Source organism: Mustela erminea, chromosome 17 (assembly GCF_009829155.1).
Source record: "Mustela erminea isolate mMusErm1 chromosome 17, mMusErm1.Pri, whole genome shotgun sequence".
NCBI classification, from domain to species: Eukaryota; Metazoa; Chordata; class Mammalia; order Carnivora; family Mustelidae; genus Mustela; species Mustela erminea.
In genome coordinates, this window is record NC_045630.1 from 16,224,496 (window position 1) to 16,251,531 (window position 27,036).

A 27,036-nucleotide genomic window follows, 5' to 3' on the forward strand; every position below is an offset into this window, starting at 1 on the left:
CTCTGCCTCCAGTGGTGTGGGATTTCTTAGAGGGCTACCAGGATTATCAATGCTAAATCAACATTTGATGAATGAATGAATAAATAAATAGAGAGTGGGAGAAAAGGTATAAAAAGGCAAGAATTGTCTATTCCAGTCCTGGGACAGGCGTTAATGAGCTAAGATTATATTCTGCACGTAAGTCACAGACAGAATATCTTTACCAAGGCCCAGGATTCAACAGAAATTATATAGGATTATAACAGCCCTTGAAGAATTTAAAATAATCTCTCCTAAATAATATAATGGACACTTTAATTTTACATTTCTGAAGGGTTTTACCATGAATCACTGTACACCAAATTAGATTCCTATGGAAGGCAGTCTCTTACCAAATATAACAAAGTTAAAGACACATTGCCTAGTGTCAAGTAGTTGAGAGAAGAGGGTATTTATTCTGCATAGAACTAGCTACATGACATTTATGTTTTGAGAAATAATCATTTAACCTTTTTGCCGCAGCTATCAGTTTCAACTTATTGTAAAAAGCACTTAGTTGGGTTTTAAAATTGGAACTTTTAAAGCAGTATCAGGGGAATAAATTTCCAAGTGTATAAATCTGTAATACAGGATAATAATGACCACTGTCCGATCACACTTCTCAAGTCTAACCCAACACGTGAGACTCCTAAGCATGAAGATCAAGGCTAAATCGATGTATACTACAGCTGAAGACACTAAGCCGGCTGTCTCAGACAAAGAAGCATTAATTTCACATATGCCATATTGTGAAGTGACTTTTCCAGCTGTGAGATTTGATATAACAGTATGAGTACTAACTCAGGAGTAGAGCTTACATTTTTAAGTTCCACATGTGGAGGACCACAGCCAACCAGCTGAGAAAAGGCTAAGGTGGCCATCTAACAATCCCCTACCCCAAACAATGTGAAGGGAATTTTAACTATAAAGTAAATTAGGAAGTTCAGGGGGCACCTGGCTGGCTCAGTCGGTACAGCATGCCACTCTTGATCTCGGGGTCATGAGTTCAAGCCCCACACTGGGTGTGGAGCCTACTTAAAAAAAAAAAAAAAAAAAAGAAGAAGAAATAATAAATTAGGAAATTCAGGGTTGTAGAACAGTACTTCAGAGTGAAGGACAGGGTGTCCATTAAGAAAAGGAGTTTTATTAACAAAGGCCTGGGATTTATGCGGAGACAGGCCGACATGAGCACAGGCAATCAGGAAGTTGTAACAGACAGAAAAAAAGGGAAGAGGAAGACTCATTTCAAGGACAAGAGAACACCACACAGGTGAATCACATTCTGGTAAGAAGACGGCATCAGTTATGTTTGTGACAGACAAGGTGTTGCGTGTTTCAAGGCTTTGCCAACTGGCAAAGACAGGCGCCCAACAAATCGTTTTTGAAAAAAAATATGCTTTGTCCCCCCCCTCGCTGGTGAGCTACTTGGTCACATGCTTTGTTAGATTCTCCTCTCCATCCAGCACGGTGCTGGGAACTTAGTATTTGCTCAAAATTCATTAGTTAATTGATTTCTCCGCCTTTGGCATCTTCAGTAAAGCACAATTCACAAGGCAGAGTCATCTTTTCAGGAAAGTGTGAGCTGCCCAACCCCTCAAAACGGACAAAGGCAAAGGAGAGGAGAGAGGGATGAGAAGGTGCTAACATTTTGCCAAATTAATGAGGGGATATATTGGTGCCCACAATGTGCTGGGAAATACAAAACCAGTCACAAGCCTGTCTCGGAAAAGCTTGAGCAAGTCTACAGGGATTAGAACAGTTGCTGAATTTATGGCACCCTGGGAACCTCTATTTGTCAAGTGCCACAGAGGCAGCCCTGACACTGGCACAGGTGAAGATGAATTTTCATTCAGAGCAGCGAGCCTTCTGACTCCATTAATCCTCAGGGTTTTGATGATGAATTTCTTTCTTTTTTTATTTTATTTATTTTCACTCTAATGCCTCCTCCCACTGCCCTGTAACAGTGTGGAAGGAACAGAACAGATGGTGCTTTACGTGGAAGCCCGAGGGCTCATGAGGATACAAAGCCTGCCCACTCTGAAATCACATGACTGCACGTGCAAGGAAAAGCCTTGATTTCCCCTGGGAGACACAGATGCAATGATGTGAGTATTCCCAGCGGAGGGAACGGAGGGGAAGGCTAACAGGCCATTTACAAGGAAGACCACACTTACACTAATATACTCTTCAGCAAGAACCGTGTTTAATCACATAACAACAGGAGGACTGATATGTGAAGATTAAAAAACACCAAAGTGAAATAGAGGCAAGTAAGGGTTTTAGTATGCTGTTATGCAAAGCCTATTTAGAATGAACTAGTGAAGACATACAGTAGTAGAATACTGGCCTCTAGTTAACCTGCCATTGGCTCTGACCCAGTTTTAATCGGAAGAAGCCAGGATTTACAACCTGCTTAAGGATGGAGTTTGACAACTGCTATAATCAGAAGAGCTGTCAACACAAGGACAGCTGTCAAGCCAAACTGTAATTCATAAAAAATAATAGCTAAGCCCCTAAGATATCCCCAACATTGTCTGTACTTACTGGATTTAACTATACTTACAGTTTTATGAAAGTTACAAAAATAGGCTAAGGGTCCTAAAATCAAATAAGATCAAATAAAAAAAAATAGCTATGGAGTACCTATTAAATTAAAAAGGCTAAACAATATTAACTGATTAAATGAATAAAATATGCCTAGCAGCTCTCTAGCACGTAGAGTTTAATAAATGGTTGTTATTATTATTACATGCCCAACTCCTCTTTGATGACCTTAAAAACTGGCAAAAGTCTAGTGACCTAGTAAAAAAAATCTTAATTAAAAATGAATCACTCCTATAAGTGATTATTAATGAAACTTAAAATCTTAATTTCATGAAATATTCTTGAGTTGTCAGAATATTTTAGTTTTATATATTTGTAATGTCAAAACCTCTTAACTAATGATATTACTTTAGTGTTTAATTATCTTGATTATAATATACATGGTATTTGTTTTGTTCTTTCTGCAACGAATAATATAATCTGAGAGACAGAAATAGAGGTTGTTTTACTAGATCAATTTTGGGCAGGATTCTTGAATCAGAGATAATTTTTATTAACGTCACAACTCTCAGTGAACAGAAGCAAGAATATAAAAGCACATGGATGGACCAGATATGGATGAAGTATAGTTTAGAAAAATAGCCTTGACTCACTAAGGCAACCAATGATAAAGAATTTTAATTTGTTTTATTTCTACAAAGGATTATTACCCAGAAAATAATGACTACTTTAAAAGTTTACCAGGACTGTAATTACTTATGAAATTATGAAAACAGAACTGGAAGTGGAATCTGAAGACCTGGACAAGTGCCTTGGCTCTGCCACTACAACCTGTATTACCCTGTCAAGGTCACTTGGCCGCTCCAGACTTCAGTTTTTCACTTGTGAATGCAGAAAACAAGGCCTAGGTCAGATTCTGTTGGAAAAGTTAAGAGATTATGTATATGAAAACAGTATCACTACCACCACCTTATATCTATCTGGGTTTGGGGCTCTTCTGTGTCTAAGCATTTTATTAGAATATTTATAAATCAAATACAGAAGAGGACCAAACTCATACATACAAATTTTCTTAAGATAAATTTATCCTTATAACTAGCACACAGATGAAGAATGAGATTATTAGAATCTCAGAAGCACTGCTGCCCTGTTAAGCCCTTCCAAATATCACCTATCTATTATCCCAAGGAAACGAGGATCCCATTTACTAATGCTGGAGATGAGTTTTTCCTGTTTTTGACCTTTATGTAAGTGGATGCTTAGAACTTTAGTGTCTGGCATCTTGAACTCAAGAGTGTGGGATTCATCCGAGGTGTTGCGTGTAGTTAGTCTTTTTTATTGCTGTATAGATTTCCATTGGATGAATGTTTTACCTGATCAGATTCTCGTAATTCCTGAATCTGAAGATTTGAGTGTTTCATCAATTACACAAACTATCAATAGATAGATCTTCAAATATTGATTCTTACCTAATTTCTCCTAGATCTCCTACTTAAAAATGCTGGACTTGATTATTTTACACTCCTGGTCTCTTCCACATTTCCCTTTATCTTCTGTACTGCCTTTAGAACCACCTTTCTGTTCACCATTTCTTTTTTAAACTTCTGCCAATTCTGCACTTTAACCTATCCATTGTAAAATTTTTTTTTTTTAAATTTATCAAAGTTCATATGGCAAATTTATCTGTTCTTTCTGGGAAAGTCTTGTTTGTATGTTTTTCATCCACTGATTTTACACAACTTCTGGTAACTTCTATCCAGTGGTTCCACTGAAGTTCTTAAAAGTCTAACCCTGAGGTTTACTATGTCTGCTGACAACCACTTAAGTAGATTTTGTAGTTTTGGAGTATAAGCTCATTTTCAGCAGGGCTTCTTTCTGTAGGACTCCTGTGCTGCCCTGGTTGAGGGGGTGTCCCTCAAGAGAAGTTTAGCATCTGCTTTCCCAGGTCCCTCACGGGTACCAGCCTATATCCTATGGCATAGGTTATGTGAATTTATTCACTTGATGGATTTATGAGATAGAGTATAAATTTAAACCCCAAACTCACATGAGATGGGGCCTTTCTCCCCCCCACTCAAAATTCTGGTGAATGGCAGGTAAGCTTCTTTGTCTTCCTTCCTTACACTGTTGGGCCAACTTTTTCTAACGTAATTAATTTTTAAAAAAGATTTTATTTCTTTACTTGAGAGAGGGTGATAGACAAAGAGGGTGAGCAGTAGCTGGGAGCAGAGGGAGAAGCAGGTTCCCAGCTCAGTGGGAAGCCTGACAAGGGGCTCAATCCCAGGACCCTGGATCATGACCTGAGCTGAAGGCAGATGCTCAACCAACCAAGCCACCTAGGAGCCCCAATTTTTTTTTTTTTTTTTTAAATGGAGGGTATAGCCCTTTGCGTGTCCTGGCCTATGTGCAGGGTCTCCATTCCAATGCCTCATTATTTCTCATTTAGGAGCATCCTTTCCAGCGGCACCACTGAAACCCAAGCCCATTGTTTTCCCACTTAGATGTGGTGTCAGCTCAAACAATTACCATTATGATTGTCTCATCCTTGCACTGTGGGTGGGAGTTCAAGACACCCAAAGTCTGGGGACATTCTTTCACCTTTAAAGATTTTTGGTGTATTTTATCTAGCCAACAGTAGGTGCTCAAAAATATTTGTTGAATGAATGACATATAATTAAATAAGTAAGTCATATTCACAATACTAATAGAGCCTATGATATGATTTCAAGCAATTTAAAATTAATTTTCAGATAAATTATATATAACACTCAATGTCTCTTCCATATATATGTGTGTGTGTGTGTGTGTGTGTGTGTGTGTATAAAATCTCCAAATAGAGAAGTTATTAAAGGGCTTATAGGAAACCTTTTTATCCTATGCTTGTATCCTAGCCCTGCAATTCCTCTTCCCTCAGGCAAGCAACAATGCCTTTTTGTGTATTCTTTTGAGGTATCTTCTGCAGTTACTAGCAAATATACATAGATGTATTTACGGTAGCACACTATATACACTGTTCTGCACCTTAATCCCTTAACAATGTATCTTAGAAAATTTTCCATATTAGTATATAAATAAAATACAGCTTATTCTGAAGCCTATCAGGAAGACCTTGGGAAAATTCCAAACCTGCTGCTATCTAGAAATGCATTTTGCGTATGTCAAGCTTAAATGGACACATTCCCACCTCCACAGAGGTGCTCACCCTGCGTGGTTAGCTATGGATGATGGGTGACTCGTCTACATTTTCAGGGGCGCATTCAGTTGGCCTTAGCTGTGTCTACAGTTTCTGGATGGAGAACGGAAGGAAAGCACAACCCGTGCCATACAGAAGGCACTAAAAATACCTGAACGGTGGGTGAAACAGGAAAGAAGGGGATGAAAATCAGAACTGGGTTATTAGCAGAGGATGTGGCTACGCTGGCAGGGAATATCTCTCTAAGCAAAGCAATGAACTCTGACCTAATGGCAAATATTTTGGAGTATTTTCAAGAAGTTTGCTTCTTGAAATCAGACATCAGGAAAAAGGGGTAGCCCTGAACTTTGCACTGAAAATGCCATAATCACTGTGAAGTTTCTTCCTTCCCCTAATTATCTGGGCTTGTCTGACTTAGGCCTGCTTGTCCCAAACTGCCATCACAACTGTGGATGTGGCTAAGAAAAGTTTTTTCCTGGGTCAAAAATTAGGGTTTAGAAGAGCCAGCTCTTGGTGACACTAGAGGCGCTAAATGCCAGAATAATCACATAATGTGTTTGAGGAGTGAGCGGTAAGTGCTGTGGAAAGACGCAAGGGAAGGGACTTGCTTTTGTCTCAATTCCTAGTAAACCTAGAGATGTGGATTTGAGTTTCCAGCTCCGTTAGGTAGGTTTATTAACTTTTCCCCTCATTTACAAAATGGGGAAACCAAAGCACTATTTTTAAAAAGATTTATCTATCTATTTATTTATTTATTTGAGAGTGAGAGTGCACATGTGCACACACAGAAGCAGGGGGAGGTGCAGAGGGAGAGGGAGAGAAAGAATCTCAAGCAGACTCCCTGATGAGTGTCAAGTCCCACTCGGGGCTCACTTCCAGGCCCCTGAGATCATGATGCGACCTGAAACCAAGAGTTAGAAGCTTAACCAACTGAGCCATCCAGGCGCCCCACCACACCCTGTTTTAGAAGGCTGCTTACAGAGGGGGCCTAGAGCTTACTTTCCTGTATACTGCATTAATACGTACATTTTTAATGGTTCACCTTTCAAAAGCATTTGATAACATAAAATACATATATATGTATCAAGGTGTGTGTGTGTGTAATTTTAATTAACAAATATTTTAAGTATGGCATACAGAGGAATATAAAGGCTAATAAAACAAATTTTTGGCTATGACAAGTAATGTTGCAATAAATATTCTTAATCATGTCTCATCACATCTGTGTCCAGGAATATTTCTAGGTTATATAAAGAGAAGTGGAACTGTTGGGTTGGGTATGTGTACCATCAGTTTCACTAGATTTCGCCAAAGTGATCTCCCAGGTGGTGGTGACAGTTGATACTCCTCGTCAGCAAAGTGTGAGTGTTCCTGTTTCTCCACGTCCTCATACTAGTGTTTATAGTTGTTTACTTGTTGCCAGTCTGACCAGTGTCAAGTTACATCTAAATGTCATAATCTGCATCCCATGATTACGGCTGGGAGACGGTTCTTCACGGGACTCTTGGTGATTCTGTACCTCTTGAGAACAAAGGTAAACACAGCTTCTGTTCCAGACTCTTTTTCAAGGATGTGTGTGTAGTGAACAGCCTTGGACAACAGAGGTAGTGTTTCCTTCCAGGGTAGATTCCCTTTTTTTTTTTTTTTTTTTTTAAAGATTTTATTTATTAATTTGAGAGAGAGCTCGAGAGACCTCGAGGGGGAATGGCAGGGAGAGGGAGAAGCAGGCTCCCCTCTGAGCAGGGAGTTGGATGACGCAGGGCTTAATCCCATGACCCTGGGGTCACGACCTGAGCCAAAGGTAGACACTTAACCAACTGAGCCACCCAAGTGCCCCTAAGCTCAGGATTCCCAAGGCATGATATACTGTGTATGTAGTATCTACCTGGGCTGTTCTGCTTAGCTCCCACAGAACTCAAAAAGAAGTGACACAAACATCAAGCTCATACTGCTTGCTGTACTGTGAGTAAGTCTTGTGTTTTTTACCAGAACCCAGGAAACCGTGCTGGGCTAACTTGTGAGTTTGTAAGCAGGGTATAATCCCAGATCAGTCATAGTTCTTGAGAGTGATGAGTGGGCCGAAGATCTTTTCTTGCTGTTTATTTGATTTTGGCTCTTCTCATCTTTGAACTATCCATTTTGGAGGTCTATTTTTCTATTTGATCGTCTTTCTTCCCTTTTTTTTTTTTTTTTTTTTAAAGATTTTATTTATTTATTTGACAGGCAGAGATTACAAGGAGGCTGAGAGGTAGGCAGAGAGAGAGAGGAGGAAGCAGGCTCCCCGCTGAGCAGAGAGCCCGATGCGGGGCTCGATCCCAGGACCCTGGGATCATGACCTGAGCCGAAGGCAGAGGCTTTAACCCACTGAGCCACCCAGGCGCCCCTGATCGTCTTTCTTATTGGCTGGGTATATGTTCTTGATATAATCTGAATAACGATCTTATGCAGGTTATTTGCATTTCACATACCTCCTCCCAGTCTGTGCCTTGCATTCTTACTTTGCTCATACTATCTTTTGTCTAATAGAAGTTTAAAATTTTAATGTACTTATTTAAATTTAAATTATTATTTGTAGTCCTGAATGTTTTCTTTCTTTCTTTCTTTTTTTTTTTTTTTAAGATTTTTTTACTTACTTATTTGACAGAGAGACATAGCAAGAGACTAAACACAAGCGGGGGAGTGGGAGAGGGAGAAGCAGGCTTCCCGTTGGGCAGGGAGCCCTGATGTGGTGCTCAATCCCAGGACCCTGCGATCATGACCTGAGCCGAAGGCAGAGGCTTAACGAATAGCCACCCAAGTGCCCCAATAAGCCATTATTTACCCCATTCATCTAAAAGTTTCTAATTTTGCTTTTCTTTATATATGCATTCAATTCACCTAAAACTGATTGATGTCTATGGGGTGCATTTTTTGGTTATCTACTGTTGTGTAACATACTACTCAAAATCTAGTGGGTTAAATACAACAATGTATTATTTTTCATAATTCTGTGGGTTGAACAGCTAGTTCTTTTGCTTCAAGGAACTAATTTTTAGTTTGTTGATTTTCTCTATTGTTTTTTGATCTTCTATTTCACTTATTTCTACTCTAATCTCTATTATTCTTTCTGCTTTCTTTAGGCTTTGTTTGCTTTTCTTCTCTAGTGTCTTAAAGTGGAAGATTAAGTTAGTTACTAATTCAAGATTTTTCTTCTTTCTTAACATAGGCATTTACAGCTATAAATTTCTCTGCAAGCACTGCTTTAGCTGCACTCCGTAAGTTTTGGCATGTATTATCTTCATTTTCATTCATCTTAAAGTATTTTCTGATTTCACTTAATTTCCTCCTCCTTGACCCACTTGTTATTTAAGAGTGTGTTGATGAGTTTCCTCATATTTGTGAGTTTCCATGTCTTGACATCTAATGTCATTCCACTGTGGCTGGAGAACATACACTGCACCATTTCTATTCTTTTAAATTTATGGAGTTGTTTCATGGCCTTCATATTGCATATCCTGAAGAATGCTCTATGTGCACTTGAAAAGGATATATATTCTGTTGTTGGATGGAGTGTTTCTTACAAATCTGTTAGATCTGGTTGGTTTATAGCGTTGTTCAGGTCTTCCATTTCCTTGTTCACCTTCTGTTTAGCTGTTCTATCCATTACTGAAAGTGGGGTGGGGAATCTCCAACCATTATTTTTGAAATGTCTGTTTTGAGTTTTTTCTTTAGTGGTTGCTCTAGGGTTTACCACATAAGTGGTTTAAGTCCAGCTTCAGATTTCTACAGTGATATGTAGAAACATTACTCCCATATATCTCTATTCCATTTTCCTTCTTTTGGTGGTAGTGTTGTTATACCTGTTACATCTATTAATGTTACAAATCGAACAAGACATTATTACAATTACTTTAACATCTGTAGTCACTTCCTTAACCCACTGTTACTTTGTTCTCATCCATCTCCTTTGGGCAGTTATTGGCAAATACATTATACTTGTATCTGTTATGGGCCCAATAATACATTATATACATATTATTTTAGACATTACTTTTTACTAATTATTTTAGATATTACTTTAGACATTACTCTTTAAGAAAGAAAGGAGGAAAAAAGTGTGCATGTACACTGTTTTTTTTTTCTAACTATACAACTGTATTTATGACTGCTCTTTATTTTTTCATATGGATTTGAATTATGTTTTGGGTCATTTGCTTTTAGTGGAATATTCTCCTTTAGAACTTCATGTCAGACAGGTCTGCCAGCAACAAACGCTCTCAGTTTTTGTTATGTGGGAAAGACCTCTTCATTTTTGAAAGACAGCTTTGCTAGATATAGATTCCTTCTGTTTCTATAAATAGATATTCAAGGTCAGAACACGGTGGGATAACATATTGAAAGTGCTCAAAAGAAACCGCTCAACTGGGGCATAAATTACCCTACAAACCAACCCAAATTGTGGCTTCTTTAAGCTCCATGTTTGGTACTTGTTGGTACTGACGAAGGCTCCTCCCCGACCTAGTGTTCCCCCATCCTCTCCACTACTCCTGAAACTACCCTTCGCCTTGAACTTCTCCAGGCTCCACTGCAAATGAGGTCAGTTCCTTTGGGAAGAGATTAGGAGCTGTTTCATAGTGTGCTTCTCCCCCTAGGCAAAATCTCTGAGTCAGATTCTAGAGCTGGGAGTGGGGACAGCAGCAAGCTTCTCTTTGAGTGACACCTTTCCTCCCCCTGCTCTAGGAGTTGGTGCTTGGTGGCTTTGTCGGGGCAGCCTGGTGTGCCTCTTGCAGCATGGAGCCATTACAGCTTGCGAGCCAAGGCAAGGGTGATCAGGGGCTCAGTACCGTCAGCGTACCACACCCAAGCCTCCATTTTATGAGGGGATGATGGACAGAATAAGGGAGCCTCCATCTCCTGACTGCACTTGCCCAGGACTTAGCTCTTTATATTTTTGTTCTGCTTTCTGATACATAATCAGGCCACAGACGTTTCCTTGCATTTCTAGTTTATTATGAGTTTTTATCATAAACAATCATATTAGCTATCATTTACTGAGTACCTACAAGGTGGTGGACATTGTCCTAAGCATTTTACATAGATTAGCCCATTATATGTTTATGATATATCTCTGAGGTTATTATTATTATTCCTATCTCACCATAAGTAAACAGATGCATTGAAGTTATTAAATAATCTGTCCAAGTTCAGTAGCAGAACTAGAGTTTGAACCCACAAGTCTGGCATAAGAACCTGGGGTCTTAATCACTTTTGTGTATTGCTTCTTTATATTGCATTCTGTACTGAAGTTCCTCAATTGCTTTTCCTGCATATGATTTTATTTATTTATTTGATAGAGAAAGAGACCACAAGTAGGCAGAGAAGCAGGAGGAAAGAGAGGAGGAAGCAGGCTCCCTGCTGATCAGAGAGCCCTACATGGGGCTCCATCCCAAGACCCTGAAATCATGACCTGAGCAGAGGCTTAACCCACTGAGCCCCCCAGGCACCCCTTTGCATCTGATTTGACCAAATGGTTTTCAAAAAATTCGTTGTGGCAAGCTGCATTAATAAATGTTTAAACTGTTAAATCATTTTTGAATTCCCAGGATAAATTCAACTCGATCACATCTTTAAAAAAATACGACGGATTTCATTTTCTAATGTTTTATTCAGGATTTTTTATATATATGTTCAAATGTGAGACTGACTGTGCTGGTTTTGTTATCCAGGTTATACTAGCTAAACTCAGAGATAAGTTGGGCCATGCATTTGGTGATATTCCATCTTCATTATTAGGCTGACAAATATAGTTAGCATTAACAGCTAGCACAATAGTTTAGACTCCTAGACAATCTAGTGAGGTTTCTGACACCCAAGCAAATGCTAACAAGCAGTGAACAAAAATGTCCAGGGGCATCTGGGTCATTTACTACTGAATAGTGGTCTAGGATGGGCAAAACTGGCAAAAGAGCCTACTGTATTCTGTTTCCCGAAGTCTGAAGGTGGTTGATCCTTAATCTGATTTAAATATTGATGGCTGTCTTTTACTCAACCATATTCACGCCCAAATAGAATAAAAGTAAGGATATTTTACTATGTGCTTTATTTACAAAATACCTCAATATCTTGTATCTCACTGAATCTACCCAGTATTCTATAAGAGCCATATTATGTCCATCTTACAGATTATCTTCTATTTTATAGGTAAGTTAAGTGAAGATTACTCAACTAAGCTAATCAGTAAGTGAAATGAGTTAAAAAATCAAATCTATTTTTCTTCACTTCAATTACATCAAGAAAGTATTTCTTGTAGGAGAGCCTGGAGCTCCTACAGTGATGACAACTAGCACCTCTGCTGTCACCGACAATACCAAGAATGAAATAATGAATTTTCAAAGGGAGAAAGGCTCAATTTACTATGAATGTTCCCTTAAGAATTTTTATGAATCTCCAACTTTAGAAGTTATTAATATATTTTTAAACAAAAAATTAGTGTATTTCGGCTAGTGACCATTTTCCTTTTTAAATTTGTTTTTATATTATTTCTTAAAATTCAAGTATAATTAATAACAGTGCTATACTAGTTTCAGATATACAATATGACAGTTCAACAAGACTATACATTTCTCAGTGTTCATCAAGGTAAGTATAGCCTGAATCTCCTTTACCCATTTCACCAACCCCCCACCAACCCCCACCTCCCCTCTGGCAACCACCAGTTTGTTCCCTGTTGTTACTTTCTGAAGCAGGCTCCAAGCCTAGCATGGAATCCAACACGGGGCTTGAACTCACGACCCTGTGATCAAGACCTGAGCTGAGATCAAGAGTCCGACACTGGACCGACTGGGGACCCAGGTGCCCCTGTTCTCTGTACGGGAGTGTGTTTGTCTCTTTTTTCCTTTGTTCATTCGTTTCTTTAAGTTCTTAGTTTCTTAAATGAGCAAAATCATATGGCATTTGTCTTCCTCTGACTGACTTATTTCACTTAGCATTATACCTGCAGGTTTTCCCATGTCGTTGCAGATAGCAAGACTGCCTTCTTCTTTTGTGGCTGAGTAGTATTTCCTAGTGTGTAGGTGTGTGTATGCATAATACACGTATATACCACATCTTCTTCATTCATTCACCTAACAATGGACACTTGGGTTGCTTCTGTATCTTGGCTATTATAAATAATGCTGCAATACATATAGGGATGCATATCTTTTTGAATTATTGTCTTCATTTTCTTTGGGTAAATATACAGTACTAGAATTACTGGATCAAATGCTAATTCTATTTCTAATTTTCTAAAATTATAAATTTCTAAAATTCTAATTCTATTCCTCTGTTGAGGAACCTCCATACTGTTTTCCACAGTGGTTGTACCAACTGACCAGGTATTTTTCTACGCACTACACAGGGTTGGACGAAGTTGAAATAAACAAATAGAGAAAACTTTCTACTATGATTATTAATAATTTAGAAATATCTTACCGTAATGTAAAGCTGTTTGACCTTCATTATCCTGTAAAAGAAACAAATAACACAGTTTAGAAGTCTACATTATTACAGAAGTATGAAAGTACATAATCTACAGCAAATATATCCGACATGCTGAAGCTCTGGTTTATCAGACACAGTTCTGTAAGCCTTCCAGTGACGTCTGACCAAGCTTTCTACCGTGGAGAAGAGGAGGTTGCTGAATGGCAACCCGAGCATCACAGTGGCTACAGCAGTCCCAGGACAACCAGGCTGCAGATATGAAACCAGAGTGAACCTCTTGGCAGCCTGGTTACTCAATTAGTGGTAAAAAAACAAAACAAACAAAAACTTGACACTGTATATCCTTTATCTTGGTTAGTATTATAATGTTTTTTTCTAAATTTATCGCCAAATCTAAGAAGTCTGCGAATTTCTCAAAAAAGTTAGTGGTTCTGGGGCACTGGGTGGCATAGTCAGGTAAGCAGCTGCCTTCAGCTCGGGTCATGATCTCAGGGTCCTGGGACTGAGTCTTGCATCGGGCTCCCCGCTCGGCGGGGAGTCTGCTTCTCCCTCGGCCTCTGCCCCTCCCACCACTCATGCTCTCTTACTGTCTCTCATAAATAAATAAAATCTTAAAAAAACTTAGTAGCTTTTTAATCCCCTTTCAAATAGTCACAAACTCCAGGCTTGTAATGTTATCAAATATCACCAGATCAACTATCATAAAGAAATGTGATTTCAAAGCACACAAAGTCCTAGAAGTTAAGAAAGTCAAAAGTTCCCACAGATAATTCCAATAGTTCAGTTCACTTTTTTATTCTTTTAAAACCAAGATATTCTAACTATATATACTAATTACAGCACAACATTAAGTACCTTTTAGCAATGCTGCCTCTTGAGAGCAGGTGATCATATTAATTAGCAACAAATAAATCAGGATTAAGTACAAGAAGTAGAATTTAGCAGTCAATTTGATATTCACTTAGTAATATGCATAGCCACTATTGTGCCCCTGGTAATTAAGAATAAATGCTTAATTATTGTGACTACCTGGGAAAGGGTGATATTATGACCTATCATATTTTCTTTGAGATCTCTGTGTCATGGATATTGAGACCAGCAAATCCCTTCAGGGCAACTTACCACTTTCCTTTTAAAACTTTGGGTTTTTTTAAAGTTTTATTTTAAGACTTACAATTTTGTTTCTTAGCTGTGTTTGTTTGGGCTCCTGGAGAATTATCTCGCCTTTTTTTTTTTTTTTTTTTTTTTTTTTTTTTAAAAATAAGCTCTGCTATGAATTTAAAGGGATGCTTTTTATATTTTATTCTGCATTGCTGGGTGTTTTGTGGTGGGAGAATTTTCAGATTATTTAGTCTAGAATCTTACAGGAAAAGGAAATCCCTTAACCTTTAAGACATAGTTTAGCTTCTTCAGGAAACCTCCCCAACTCCTCAGGTGGGGTTAGGGGGCACTTTTCTACTACTGGGCAGAGCACACCATATGTACTTACCTGTCTCTTCCACTAAGACAGTAAACTTCTTGCAGGCAAGTACTATGTCTTTTACTAGTTTCTATCACAGTATCTTGCATATAGGGGGTGTGACGTATAAATGTTCATGAAATGAGAGAATGAATATACTACTTTAATCTTTCCTCATTCATTTATTCTTTAATTTTTTGACCTACCTTTTTTCTTTTACCTGAATTAAAAAGTGAGTCCCCACATAATTCCTATAGTGTGATGTATAATACCAGATAAAGTAATACAATGAGGGACTAACCAATGATGAACAGGAGACTCAGCTGACAGTTAACTAAGTGCTAAATGACTACTATATCCAGTTTGATTTCTAGATTCTTTTTTGTCCATATGTGTGCACAGCAAACTGGCCTCTCTTGAATTTACAGATTATTTCTCTCCCTACATGTATTCTGCACTAATCTTTTCTTACTTTATTTTGATCACATCTCCATTTTATTAATAATTATTTCTTTAAGGACTTAGTTTTCTTCTATCTCCAGATTGTGTACCCTATCAAATATAAAAAATATATTTAATTTCACCAAATGAGGTACTAATGAAAATATTAAATATTTTGTTCAGAACTGATATGCTGGAAACTTTGTTTTATCCCTTTAACATTAAGCCACTAATAACACTACTGTTTCCTATAAATAAAACTCTGTGGCCGAGTCTGCTTTTTTTCTTACTGCTAAAAGGAGTTTATTAAACTGAATTAAGAGTGATATTTCTAAGTCAAGATACACATATTTTACAGCTAACATATTTATAGCTAACTTCATATTCAATGGTGAAAAAGTTTTTCCTCTAAGATCTGAAACAGGACAAAGATGTCCACTCTCACCATTTTATTCAACATAGTACTAGAAGTCCTAGCTGCGGCAATCCGACAAGAGAAAGAAATAAAAGGCATCCAAATTGGTAAGGAAGATGTAAAACTGTCACTATTTGCAGACACTACCTACAGAAAAACCTAAAGACTCTACCAAAACCTACTAAAAATGATAAGTGAATTCAGTAAAGTTGCAGGATATAAATTTAATATATGTAAATCTGTTGCATTTCTATACACTAATAATGAAGCAGCACAGAGAAATTAAGAAGGCAATCCCATTAATAATTATACCAAAAGGGGGCGCCTGGGTGGCTCAGTCGTTTAGCGTCTGCCTTTGGTTCAGGTCATCATCCCAGCATCCTGAGATGGAGCCCCACATCGGGCTCCCTGCCAGGAGGGAAGCCTGCTTCTCCCTCTCCCACCCGCCCTGCTTGTGTTACCTCTCTTGCTGCATCTCTCTCTGTCAAATAAATAAATAAAATCTTTAAAAAAGAATAATAATTGTACCAAAAGGATAAAATACATAGGAATAAACTTAATCAAGGAGGTGAAAGATCTGTACTCTGAAAACCATAAAACACTGATGAAAGAAACTGAAGATGACACAAACAAATGAGAAGATATTCCATGTTCATGGACTGGAAGAACCAATATTGTTAAAATGTCCATATGACCCAAAGCAATCTACAGATTCAATGTAATCCTTATCCTTAAGTAATAACAGAAGATATTCCATGTTCATGGACTGGAAGAACCAATATTGTTAAAATGTCCATATGACCCAAAGCAATCTACAGATTCAATGTAATCCTTATCCTTAAGTAATAACAGCATTTTTTCTTACAAAGTGAGAACAAATAATCCCAAAATTAATATGGAATTACAAAAGAGCATGAACAGCCAAAGCAATCTTGAGAAAGAACAAGACTGAAGGTATCATAATCCCAGATTTGAAGATATACTACAAAGCTGTAGTAAACAAAAGAGTATCGTACTGGTACAGAAACAGACACATAGAGCAGCAGAACAGAACAGAAAGCCCAGACATAAACTCATGCTTATCTGGCCAATTGATCTATGACAAAGGAGGCCAATAGTCTTAGAGAAATGGTGCTGGGAAAACTGGACAGCTACATGCAAACGAGTGAAACTGAAGAACTTTTTTATACCACACTCAAAAATAAACAAAATGGGCTAAACAACTAAATAGGAGATCTGAAACCATACAACTCCTAGAGGAAAACACAGGCAGTAATTTCTCTGACATCAGCCTTAGCAATATTTCTCTACAGGCATGGGAGACAAAAGCAAAAATAAACTATTGGGACTACATCAAAATAAAAAGTTTCTACACAACAAAGGAAACCACCAATAAAGTGAAGTGGCACCCACTGAACAGGAGAAGATATCTGCAAATGACATATCCAATAAGGGATTAATACCCCAAAAAATAAAGTCACGGAATGAATAAGACAGGAATAAAAGGTACAGTATAGGGAATAGAGTCAATGACATTGCTATATCATTGCAGGGGGCAGACAGAAATGGTAGCTACACTTGTGGCGAGGGTAGAGAAGTCAAATCACTGTGTTGTATACCTGAAACGAATGTAACATTGTGTGTCAACTATACTCAAAAACAAACAAACAAAATCCCCCTGACATTTTGCTGGAAAACAAGAGTAGTGTTTTTTTTTGTTTTTTTGTTTTTTGTTTTTTAAAGAATTTATACAACTCAATCCCCTGAAACAATCCAATTAAAATGGACAAAGGACCTGTAGGGCCAACAGACACATGAAAAAGATGCTCAAGATCACTGATCATCAGGAAAATGCAAATCAAAAATCACAATAAGGGGTGTCTGGGTGGCTCAGTCAGTTAAGCATCCAACTCCCGATTTTGGCTTAGGTCATGATCCCAGGGTTGTGAGATCGAGGCCCACACCAGGTTCCACACTCAGCACAGAGTTTGCTTAAGGTTCTCTCCCCCTCCCTCTGCCCTGCTCTCAAAAATATAAAATAAAATAATAAAAATAAATTAAAAAAATTTTAAAACCCCATAATAAGATATCATCTTACACCTGTCAGAATGGCTAGAATAAAAAAGACAAGAAATAACAAGTGTTGACAAAGCTCTGGAGAAAAAGGAACCCTTATGCACTGCTGGTGAGAATGTAAATTGGTGTGGCCACTATGGAAAACAGTATGGAGGTTCCTTAAAAAATTAAAAATAGAAATACCATATGATCCAGTAATAGCACTGCTAGGTATTTACCCAAAGAAAATAAAAACACTAATTTGAAAAGATACGTGCAGCCCTGTGTTTTTGCAACATTATTTACAGAAGCATAGGGAAGCAACTCATGTGTCCACTGACAGATGAATGGATAAAGAAGATATGACATATACATATGTACATACATGCATACATACATACTAGGGAGTATTATTCAGCCATAAAAAGAATGAGATCTTGCCATTTGGGACAACATGGATGGACCCAGAGGGTATTATGTTAAGTGAAAAAAATCACAGAAAGGCAAATGCAGTATGATTTCACTTATATGTGGAATCTAAAAAACAAAACAAAACAAACAAACAAAAAACCAAACTCTTCTTAAATACAGAGAACTGGTGGTTGCCAGAAGGGAGTTAGGTGGGGAACATGTCAAATAGATAAGAAAGCTTAAGGGGTATAAACTTCCAGTTTAAAAAAAAAAAAACAACAAAACGTCAGGGAGATGAAAAGTACAGCATAGGGAATATAATAAAAAATAAAAGATGTGGGGTGCCTGGGTGGCTCAGTGGGTTAAAGCCTCTGACTTCGGCTCAGGTCATGGTCTCAGGGTCCTGGGATCGAGCCCCACATCGGGCTCTCTGCTCAGCAGGGGCCTATTTCCTCTTCTCTCTCTGTCTGCCTCTCTGCCTACTTGTGATCTGTCAAGTAAGTAAATAAAATCTTTAAAAAAATTAAAAAAATAAGATGTAAATTTATAGGCAGATTTCTATTTTTCTATTTCTATTTTTGTGACCATAGTGATATTGATATTCTAATTCAATTCAGGCTTGATCTATCATCTCTACCAATAATAGTTCTAAAGATACAGCAGGAAGGCAGCACAAACCATTGAAATCATCAGAGCTACATAGAAGGGATGGATTTTCCCATGTGTCTAATGAGACATGCGGTTCTTATTCAGTAACTTGATATTTAAAATATAAATTTTATTTTAAAAATAGTATTTCAAGTGAATACATAGTAAGGGAGGCACACAAGAAAATTAGTAGTGAAAAATCAGTAGTGATAAAAATTACGAGTTAGTAATTTAATTTTGGGTAATTTTTAGTATTTCTAAGCTGGAATGTACTACCTCTCTTTTTTTTTTTTTAAAGATTTAAAAAATTTATTTATTTGACAGACAGAGATCACAAGTGGGCAGAGAGGCAGGCAGAGAGAGAAAGGAAGGGAAGCAGGCTCCCTGCTGAGCAGAGAGCCCGATGCGGGGCTCGATCCCAGGACCCTGGGATCATGACCTGAGCCAAAGGCAGAGGCTTTAACCTACTGAGCCACCCAGGCGCCCCTGTACTACCTCTTTTTATGAGATCTGTGACTCTATAAAAGAATATGATTAAAAGTAATTTGACAATTTAGAATATTGAAAATGTATTTGATGATTATTTTTCTAAGAATTTTTCTGGATACATGAATTAAGCCTTCATTTGAAGGTGATGGGTATCCTCCTGTCCTTCCTGGGAGAAAAAAAGTAGGTACAGTAATACTTCATTTAACCAGAATCTTTACAGAGTGAAAAACCTGTCAGGAGGTTTTTCAAGCAATTGGAATATTACCCTTTGAACATACAACCTGTAGAAGAGAGAAAAAGATAAAACAAGATGAAACCAGAGAGGGAGACAAATCACAAGAGACTCTTAATCATAGGAAACAGAACGAGGATAGCTAGAGGGCAGGTAGGTGAGGGCATGGGGTAACTGGGTGACGGGCATTAAGGAGGGCACGTGATGTAATGAGCTGTGCGTGTATTACAAGACTGATGAATCACTGACCTCTACCACTGAAACCAGTAACACATTATATGTTAATGAACTGAATTAAAAATAAATAAATAAAAATAAAAACACCACCCCTATAAATCTTCTAGAGTACCTTACTTCTTATCACTCTGCGTGAAGAACACGGAAGATAACTGAACCTACTCTTGAGTTAGAGTTATCGTCATAAATGCATGATGGCCCTCAATGATGTCTGGCAGCAAGTAAACATCTGGGAATACGAGTAAACAAAAACATCCTTTACCCCATTTTTAAAGAAACTTAAGTATAGTTGATACATAATCAGTTTCAGGTGTATAGAACAGTGTTTCTGTATTTACATACATCACAAGATGTTTATCACAACTGAAGTCCCGTCGCCACACGATGCTGTCGCAGGGTTACTGACTACTCTATGCTGCTCTCTTCTTCCCAGTGACTGATTATTTCAGACCGGACGTGTGTCCCTCTTAATTCCCTCCATCTATTTCACTCATTCCCCGCAGCTGGCAACTGTCAGCTTGTTCTCTGTATCTATGCATCGGTTTCTGTTTTGTTTCTTCACTTGTTTTTTTAGATTCCACACATGAGTGATAGCACGTGACATTCATCTTTCTCTGACTTATTTCATGTAGTGTCACGTCCTCTAGGTCCATCCCTGTTGCTCATCTGGCAGGATTTCCTCCTTTCTTGTGGCTGAATAATATTCCACTGCACATATATACCACATCTTCTTTGTCTATTCGTGTATCAATGGACACCTGGGTTGTTTCCCTATCATGGCTATTGTAAATAATGCTGCAGTAAACATAGGGGTGCATGTATCTTTCCAAGTTAGTGAAAAAACATTTATTATACATATTATATAAATGGTGCCTTCTTAGGACATGAAGCTATAGAAATCTATTTGGACTTTCATTAAATGACCCCAGACTACTTTTGCTTTTCACCTATTTTTACCTTAGTGTTTTTTTTTTTTTAACAGCTTTTCCTTGTCACAGGATTATCAAATATCCTTTACTACTGACAATGTGCTTCAACTCCTACCATTTTCTGCTTCCGCCGAGGGCTGGTGATCAGATCAGTAAGTTCAAGTGGTGTCTAACATTAGCAAGCGGTCTCTGAGTGCGGGACCGGTGATGGTATTACATGACCTGCTGTAGACTCTGTCACACATCTCTATATTCCATTTTATCTTGAGTGTCCAGCTACATTCTCTTGGTCAGTGATTTTCACTGTATGTGTATTTTTCATACTCTGAGGGAGTCCGTGTGCGGGGAATTTGGAGTGGAAGTAACTGAGGCAAACGGAAAAGCTCTGGCTGAGAAGGGGACCAACCTGGAGCCCCTGAACACTTGGCACCAGCTGCCAGCGCCGTCACCAGAAGGGACCTCACAGGCGGACCCTGAAAGCCACTTCTAGAGACCTGAGGATGCTGGGTTCAGGAGCCTCGGGAGAAGGCAGGTGTCACTGTCTGACTTGCTCTCTTCCTGCCTCTGGACACTCATCTAATCCTGCACACAATGGCGGAATGTGACGAGAACACGACGGAAAGGACAAGCAAAGGCAGAGCGTACTGATTACTCATCCCCTGTGAGGCAAATGCACGGATTCACAACTACACAAATGTTCTTGAGAACAGGTGTTTTTGGAACTGAAGCGGAGATGAGTGCTCTGACTTCCAGCTGCCAGGGAAGCTGCTAGAGAGACGGACGGGAGGCAGAGAGGCAGAGCGCGAGGAGCGGCTGAGGGGAGGGGAGGACGACGTATCTGCCACACCACAACGTGGTCCTCTTAGGTTCACCTAATGCTCAGACGCCTACACCGGAGCACACCTGGCATCAGTGTATTCAGGATTTCAGACAGAGACCATTCAGAACTTGCTAGCAGGGCAGCGTCTGATGGCGGCTTCGCATAATTCACGTGACAGCTCGCCTAGCCATCTAGGAGTTACCTCTTTTCTAAGGAGATACAGCTCACGTGGGAGGAGAAGAAATCCATAAAAGGGGGTGCGGAATCTACCCGGAGTTAGAAGCCGGGCTGTCTTATAGGAGCCACGGTCTTGGAAACAATAGCATCCAGGGTTGCACAGCGGCTATGTCGATTCTAAGAAACTCAGGACAGTCCAAAGTACAGTGCCTCCACCAAACACTTATCCCTCCTTTGCAGGTCCTCCCAGCCCAGATGCAATTTATAATCAGATGGTCATTTTTTGTTTGTTTGTTTTTGTTTTGTTTTTTAAAAAGATTTTATTTATCTGACAGAGATCACAAGTAGGCAGAGAGACAGACAAGATACGGGGTGGGGGGGGAAGCAGGTTCCCTGCTGAGCAGAGAGCCCGATGTGGGGCTCAATCCCAGGACCCCGAGATCATGACCTGAGCCGAAGGCAGAGGCTTAACCCACTGAGCCACCCAGGCAGAGCAGCAGAGAAGCAGACAGATCATTTCCCTCTCTGCTGAGTGGGGAGCCCGATGAGGGGCTCAATCCCAGGACCCTGGGATCATGACTGAGCTGAAGGCAGCCACTTAATGGACTGAACCACCCAGGCACCCCCAGAGGGCCATTTTTATATGTGTGTTGCCTAGTAATATAACTGACATCTTTAATGTCATCAGGTTACTAAGGGAACTTAAACATTTTTACCTGACACCGACGCCAGCTTTTCATCCAGCAGGGGAAACTGTAGTAACTATCACCTATCACCATATGGTACTACACACGTAGTCAGAATGCCCATCAAGAAGTTTAATATGAAATACTTTTTGGATCTCAAAGGACCTGACCAACTCAAACTATGTCACTTTGACCATGAAAACTTCTTTCAGGGCACGTGTTCTCCCTTCCTATTTTTATTTTCTTTTTGCCTAAATTCTTGAATACCTAGGTGAACTGGGCTACAATTTTTACTATAGCTGGTTGTTTAATCAGGAGAATCTGATAGGATAATACTAAATAAAGCCAAAACAATACTAGTAATCCTAAAGCATATCTAGAAGAATAAACGCATGAGCATACTTAAGAAAACGAGGGCCTAGCAATGCCATCTCTGGAAATTTACCCCCGAGAAACACGGTCCTATTAGCAAGTGTTCATGGTAATAAATGGCATGTTGTTCGCGTCTACTGTTTATCTAGCTTCTCAAGCCAGAAATGTGAGGTCCATCCTTGCCTTCTCTTTTCCTCATCTTTATACTTATTCAATCAGCAACTCCTTCTTCCACTTCCAAAACACCCGTCTTCATTTCTCTCCATCCTCATGGCCTACCCACCTCCCATCGCACGTTAAAATCCCAACTCTCAGTCCCCCGGACTGGGACCTTATTCAGAAAAAGGCTGCAGTTATGCATCTATACCCCAAGGAAAGCCAGGGATTGCAGGGAGGACTCTCCCTAGATCTCAGAGGAATGACCGCCCTACTAACAATTAGTTCCTATTTTTCTACACCACCCAGTTTGCAGCACTTCCCTACGGCAATTCTAGCAATTCTAGCTCCACCTCAGTCCAATCCTCCGTCCTCACCTGGGCTAATGCGCTGCCTTCATACTTGCGCCCCGGCCCCTCCCACTGCTGACCTACCGCGGTCTATTCCTCACACAGCAGACAGTGTGGCCTTTTCAAAAGTTAAATTAGATCACATCGCCACCTTGGTTTAATATCCTTCGGTGGCTTTCCATTGCTCTTTTAGAATAAAGTCCAAAACTCTTACCATGTCCTAGGATAACAGTTCTTAAACTTTCTGGTCTTCAAAATTACTGAGGACTCCAAGGGTTTTTGTTTATATGGTTTAAATCTGTCAATATTTGCCATATTAGAAATTAAAGTTGAGAAATTTAAAAATCATTACCTGTTACCTAGAAGTAACTTAATTTTAAAATTTTATTTGTTTTTAATTTTTAGACCGAGAGAATACAAGCAGGTAGGGGGAGGTATAGAGGGAGAGAGAGAATCTCAAGACCCTGAGCGGAAATCAAGAGTTAGATGCTTAACTGACTGAGCCACTCGGGTGCCCCAGAAGTAACTTAATTTTTTAAATGCAAATATATTTTCCAAAGGAGAAGAAAACACAGTGAGAAGACTGACATTGTTTTACATTTTTGCAAATCTCCTTAATGCCTGGCTAAGCAGAAAATAACCAGATATTTGTGTCTCATTCAGCATTCAATCTGTTGTGATGCCCTGTCCCGAGGCCTCTGGAAAATGTCACTGCATACACAGGAGTGAATGAGTGTAAAAAGGGGCAATTAGTGTCTTACTGTTGTTATGAAAATAGTTTTGAAAAGATCAGGACTCCTAGGGGCTCCCATTTCCTACTTTGGGAACCGTGGGGCCTAGGAAACCCTGCATAATTTACCCCTGCCTAACTTTCTAACCTGATCTCATACACGCTGTTCCTCCTGCTCTCCACGTGGCTGGATCCTTCCGCATCCTTCAAGTCCTAGCCTCTCTTTCATCAGGTAGAGGAAGTTTTCCTTCACTACTTGCTTCAAAGAGGTCACCTCCTACTGTTATTCTTCAGTTCAATTCGCTGCTTGTTTCTTTCATAGCACTTATTACAATTTATAGTTTAAAACCACATTTATCTGTCATCTTTATTTGATTATGGGCTCCATAAGGATAGCACTCTTGTCTGACCTTTTGACTGTTATATCCCTAGGACAGTATCTGGGACACAGTAAGCACGCAAACATTTTACCGAGTGAATGAATAAATGAATCATGGATTTGTACAAATATTTATCTGCCAAGGATGTCGCTGCTTACATTCATTTATTAACAAATATTTACTGAGTACCTATTATGTGCCAGGCATTGTTCTAAGTACGAGGAATAGAAACAGACAAAAATCTCCACCCTAGTTTTGGAGGAGGGGGGATACAGAAGATAAACTAAGGAAGTAAAACACGTAATATGTTGGATTATAATACACAATACAGAGAAAAATACAGCAGGAAGGGGTAGAGGATGCTGAAGGTACGGTAGAATAGGCTTCAGCTTAAAATAAAGTAGTCCACACAACCTTCCTGGAAAAATTATGGGGGTGGGGGTGGTGAAAAACCTGAAAATGGTGAGGGAACAAGCTGTGTGAGTCTCGGGGAGAGCAACAGAGGGAGCCAGACGAGCAAACACAAATCTCCGAAAAGGTCATATGCTGGCATGTTTCAGGAACTAAAATGGGCCAGTATGGATCAGTCATAGGAAATGAGGTGTGAGAAGTAACAGAGGGCCAGATGGCATAGGGCCTTGTAGGCCATTATAAGGATTCTGGCTTTACTTTTGAATTCCATGAGAGGTCACTGGAGGGTTTTAAGCAGAGGAGTAACTTGACTTCACTTAGCGGCTATGAGAATCACCCCGGATGCTGGGTGAAGACGAGACTGAAGGGAAATGGGCAGACCAGACAGCAAGCGTATTTTAGCCATCTGGGTAAGAAATGATGGGGACTTGGGCCAAAGTGCAAGCAGAAGGCAAGGTGAGAATTAGTCAGATTCGGGTCATATTATGACGCTAGAAGGGATAGAATTTGCTGACAGATTGTGTGTTAACCAAGAAAAGAGAGAAGTTAAGGATTCCATCAAGAATTTGGCCTAAGCAACAAGGATATAATTGCCAATGTAACTGCCATTAAGAAAGACAGGAAAGACTTGGGGTAAAGGAGGTTTCATGGGTAAGATCAGGAGTCTGGTTTGGGACAGATTAAGTGGGGGATGTCTATCAGACATCTAAGACAGATGTCATGTAGGCAGTTAGAGAGGTGGTCTGAAGGAAAGAGGTATGGGCTGGAAATACAAATTTGAGACTCGTGAGGATATACTTAGAGCCCAGAGACTAGATGAGATCACCAAAGAACTGGGTATAGAGAAAAAAAGAGAACCAAAGTTTGAGCTCTAGAGACTCCCAAAACAAGAGGACAGGAAAAAGGGAAACTAAAGGAACTGAAAAGGAACTATTGAGAGGAATAAGCCAAAGGAACTGAGGAGGCCAGAAAAGGTAGTTGGAAAATCAGATGAGTGTAATGTCCTGAAACCTAAGAGAATATAAAGTATTTCGAGAAGGAGTAATCAATTGTGCCAAACGCTGCTGATAGTCACGTATGGTAAGAACTTAAAAGTGATCATTGGATTTAACCAAGCGGAAGTTAGTGGTGGTACTGTTAGGAACTGGAAGAAGGGTGAGGTGAACACCTACGTCAGCTGGGTCCAAGAGATAATGAGAAAGGAGAAGTTGGAGCATAAACAACTCCTTCATGGAATTTTGCCTTAAAGAATGAAATGGGGTGGTAGTTGGACAGTTAAATGGGCACAGACAGAAGCACACCTGTATGCTCATGGAACTTATGGAACTTAGGAACTTAGGGAAGAGGGAAGACTGATAACGCAAACGAGGATTATGTGGAGTTAGATGCTTGAGGAGGACTGGATGGGACTGGACGTGAGAGAGGGGCCGGCTGGGGCGCCTGCAGCTCAGGTCATGATCTCAGAGTCCTGGGATCGAGCCCCGCACCGGCTCCCTGCTCAGCGGGGCGTCGGCTTCTCCCTCTCCCACTCCCCCTGCTTGTGTTCCCTCTCGTGCTGTCTCTCTCTCTCTGTGTCAAATAAATAAATAAAATATTAAAAAAAAAAAAGAGAGAGAGGGGCTGGCTTTTGGAGCACAGATAGTTCATACACACTCAGAGAAGGGATGGAGGCCTATTCAGTTCATACATGCTCACAGGAAGGAATAGGAGATCTACATAAGCACAGAGGCGGGGAGGTGGGTAGACAGGACAGTGAGAACTTGCGGAAGTTTTTTTAAAGTGACTCGTGTTTCCTCAGTTAAATGGGAAGAAACGTCATCAGCAGAAATGAGGATGAGGAAGGAGGTGTTTGGATTTTCAGGAGAGAAGAGTTACCGGGAGTTATCTAGTGGAGTAGAAGAGTTAATGAAGTAAGGAAACGTACTGTGAATGCTGGGCAGCACTTGACATTGATGGTCCTAACTGAGGAGAGTGCAGCTGTGTATTTTTCTCCTGACATGTTTAGCTGCACAGGTACAGACAAGGAAGAATAAGAGAATTAAACACCTACTTTTGGAAAGCCTCTATGTGAGGGCCACAATGATACATAAGCCAGTTCTAGTCTGAGCTCATGGAGTTTGCATTCTTGCTAATACACTGCAAGAGAGAACGACCCGAGCATCCTACCAGTGGCCTGGATACAGTCTGATACACCTGCATGACGGGATACTAGGCACCCATCTACGGATAAGAAAAGATATTCATGGGACGCCTGGGTGGCTCAGTGGGTTAAGCCGCTGCCTTCGGCTCAGGTCATGATCTCAGGGTCCTGGGATCGAGTCCCGCATCGGGCTCTCTGCTCAGCGGGGGGCCTGCTTCCTCCTCTCTCTCTGCCTGCCTCTCTGCCTACTTGTGATTTCTCTCTGTCAAATAAATAAATAAA

The 27,036-nt window shown here is 39.7% G+C and overlaps 1 protein-coding gene across 1 annotated transcript in view; it reads right to left on the bottom strand.

Moving 5' to 3' along the window:
* Window positions 1–27,036, bottom strand: part of ACBD6 (acyl-CoA binding domain containing 6) — a 119,516-nt gene that overhangs the window by 9,776 nt on the left and 82,704 nt on the right. The window contains exon 4 of the mRNA XM_032317520.1: window positions 13,208–13,238. Coding sequence (XP_032173411.1) covers window positions 13,208–13,238 — 31 coding nt within the window. The remainder of the gene's footprint in view (window positions 1–13,207; window positions 13,239–27,036) is intronic.